Here is a 2,408-nt window from a genome sequence, read left to right on the forward strand (position 1 = left end):
TAGATAGTATGCGCTCTGGCTTCCTGCAGTCAGCACGCCATCCCGGTCCCTCTCGCTGCCGGCCCACCAGGCCGCTGGTTTTGGACGCGCCACGGCGGACCGCACGGATACCACCATCGCGGTCCGCACGACGACACCGCGGAAGCAGCCACGCGCCCGTTCTCGCCCCGGCGCATGGTCACCACCAACCCCCACCACCGCCACCCCACTGCTTGCTTTTGCACTTCAGTCCACCACTCCAGAGTCTTCCCATGGTGCGCCCCAGCTGGCCACCAACGTCACCCTGGAAGCCCATCGCCATCAGTCTCAGTAGCATGACCATGCGTGCAGATCTGGAGCTCCAGTTCTCCAGATCTGCACGGATCAAGCAAGCAAAGAAGCTAAAGATCATGGTAATACTAGTAGAAGTGACGTAGAAAGAATGCGCCACATAGAAACGGGGCATTATACAATGGCAACCCATAGCACTGTCTCAAATCAATCTCTATCTCCCACACGCACAAGCGCTATATCAGATCTGACGAGCCCTAGACTAAAACTGAATGGAATGAGCAAACCCGAAAGCGAGACGAATAAATAGCAGTAGCGGTGGCATCGAGCTGAGGCCACGTCACGTCACATCAGCGCGGATCTCAGTAGAAGACGGCCGCGGCGGCTGCCAGGGTGGCGCCGGCGGCGGCCCACGCGGGGGCGACGCTGGACGCGGCGCTGGGCGGCGGAGGGGAGACCGGGGCCTCGGACGGAGTCTGGGCGATCGAGCCCGGCGCCGGCGCCGGCGGCGAGAGGGGGATCCCCGGGGTGGGAGCCGCGGCCTTGGGCGCCGGGGCAGGAGCCTTCGGGGCAGGCGCGGGGGCGAAGGCCGTGGGAGGCGTCGCCGGGGGCTGCGCGGGGGGAGGCACGGGGGCTGGCGCCGGGGGCGGAGGCGGCGGAGGGGTCGCCGGGGGCTGGGCCCGGGGCGCGGGCGTCGGGGAGGCGCCCGGGGCCTGTGCCGCGGCGGCGGCGAAGAGCAGGGCCATGGCCACTGCCACGAGGTGGAAGCACGCCATGGGGCAGGGAGGCGGCGGCGGCGAAGAGCACGTCTAGGGTTTGGGTTTTTGGGGTGGTGGGCTTCCGCAAGTGGGGGAGTCGCTGCTTGGAAGCGTGCGAAAGGGATATAAAAAGGGTGGGATACGCGGCACAAGGAAATGGAAAAGCGAGTTTAGAGGATGACAATGGCGGGTTAACGATGAATTACGCTATCGCGTTATGTCGGTGGACCGGGGACCATTGCGGCCGTCGGATCGGGATCCAGCGGCGCACCAAAAGTTCTCTTTTGTCACACTGTCGCGAGTATTTTTCAGTCAAATGTAAATCCAGGTTTCGATCATAAATAAATTTTATTTTAGATAAGACGTGATCTCTAATATATAGTTTTGACAGCTATTTTTTTATTAAAATATATTTATAAAATTCATTAAATTTATGATATTATAGAAGCGTTTTTAAAATAAATCTACGTGTATGATTTTAAAATTTTCAAACTAAATACTTTAAAAATTATTGATAATTAAAATTTTAAAAGTTTGATTGATTTTTTTAAAATATATGTATTTATAATTGGAGGAAATTCCAAGAGATAAATGCTTCTCCCTATGTAAGGTCGGCTGTGAGCTCGCTTCCAATATACCTGGTCGCACCTAATTTGGTATTTCAAAGTTGAAAAATGATTCTTTTTTATGTATAAAAACGGATTTTAGATAGAAGTATGTGTGCTTGGACTCTATATGTTTTGCACTCCGAAAAATTTTCCAGTACATGACTGTCAATGTATAAAATAAGAGTCTCTTATTAGGAAGTTTATATAAGGGTCTCTTGTCAGTGGAGTCTATATAAGGGAGTACCAGTTGGCGGTAAATATTTTTCAAAGATTATAACCCTATCGCATGACCAGGTAGGGCTCTCATGACCAGCACCCTATTGCAGAGGTAAGCCCTAAGGTAGATATTTTATCTTAATCTATCAAATCACATTAAATACTATCTACTCAAGTGTTTTTCTTATTCAGGCACCCCTTCAGCGAATAAAGTCTTGGCCGGCGCAAATGGGCAGTGTCACGTACCTTAGCATTAAATGTTATGGAATGGCATTACAAACAGGCGTGACGTCGCACGACAGATGGGGTGGCATCGCAAGCGGGCATGCGGTGTGGGGTGACTAGACAGGGTAAACTAGTCGACCAGTGTAGGGTCTGCATACCTGCCCTAGTTAGGGGTAGTTGGTTTCGTCAGCGTTAGACTGGTCACGTTATTGGCACGATCTGTTTGTATGTACACCAGCCCTGCTATATAAAGAGATGATGATTGAGCTTGTAAGGGCAGAGGAACACATTTGTAAACAGATTCATACTATCCATAAAAGAATACATAAGA

The 2,408-nt window shown here is 51.7% G+C and overlaps 1 protein-coding gene across 1 annotated transcript; it reads right to left on the reverse strand.

Moving 5' to 3' along the window:
- Positions 1-390: 390 nt before the first annotated feature.
- Positions 391-1,166, reverse strand: LOC133899101 (arabinogalactan protein 1-like). The gene has a single exon (XM_062340039.1). The coding sequence runs from the start codon at positions 1,044-1,046 to the stop codon at positions 633-635; it is 414 nt and encodes a 137-aa protein (XP_062196023.1). The 5' UTR covers positions 1,047-1,166; the 3' UTR covers positions 391-632.
- Between the last annotated feature and the right edge of the window lie 1,242 nt (positions 1,167-2,408).

The sequence above is a fragment of the Phragmites australis genome, chromosome 18 (assembly GCF_958298935.1).
Source record: "Phragmites australis chromosome 18, lpPhrAust1.1, whole genome shotgun sequence".
Classification (NCBI taxonomy): Eukaryota; Viridiplantae; Streptophyta; class Magnoliopsida; order Poales; family Poaceae; genus Phragmites; species Phragmites australis.

What these genes read in the sequence shown, in the direction of transcription:
- LOC133899101 (XM_062340039.1), bottom strand. Translation starts at nt 1,046, where the DNA reads ATGGCGTGCTTCCACCTCGTGGCAGTGGCCATGGCCCTGCTCTTCGCC.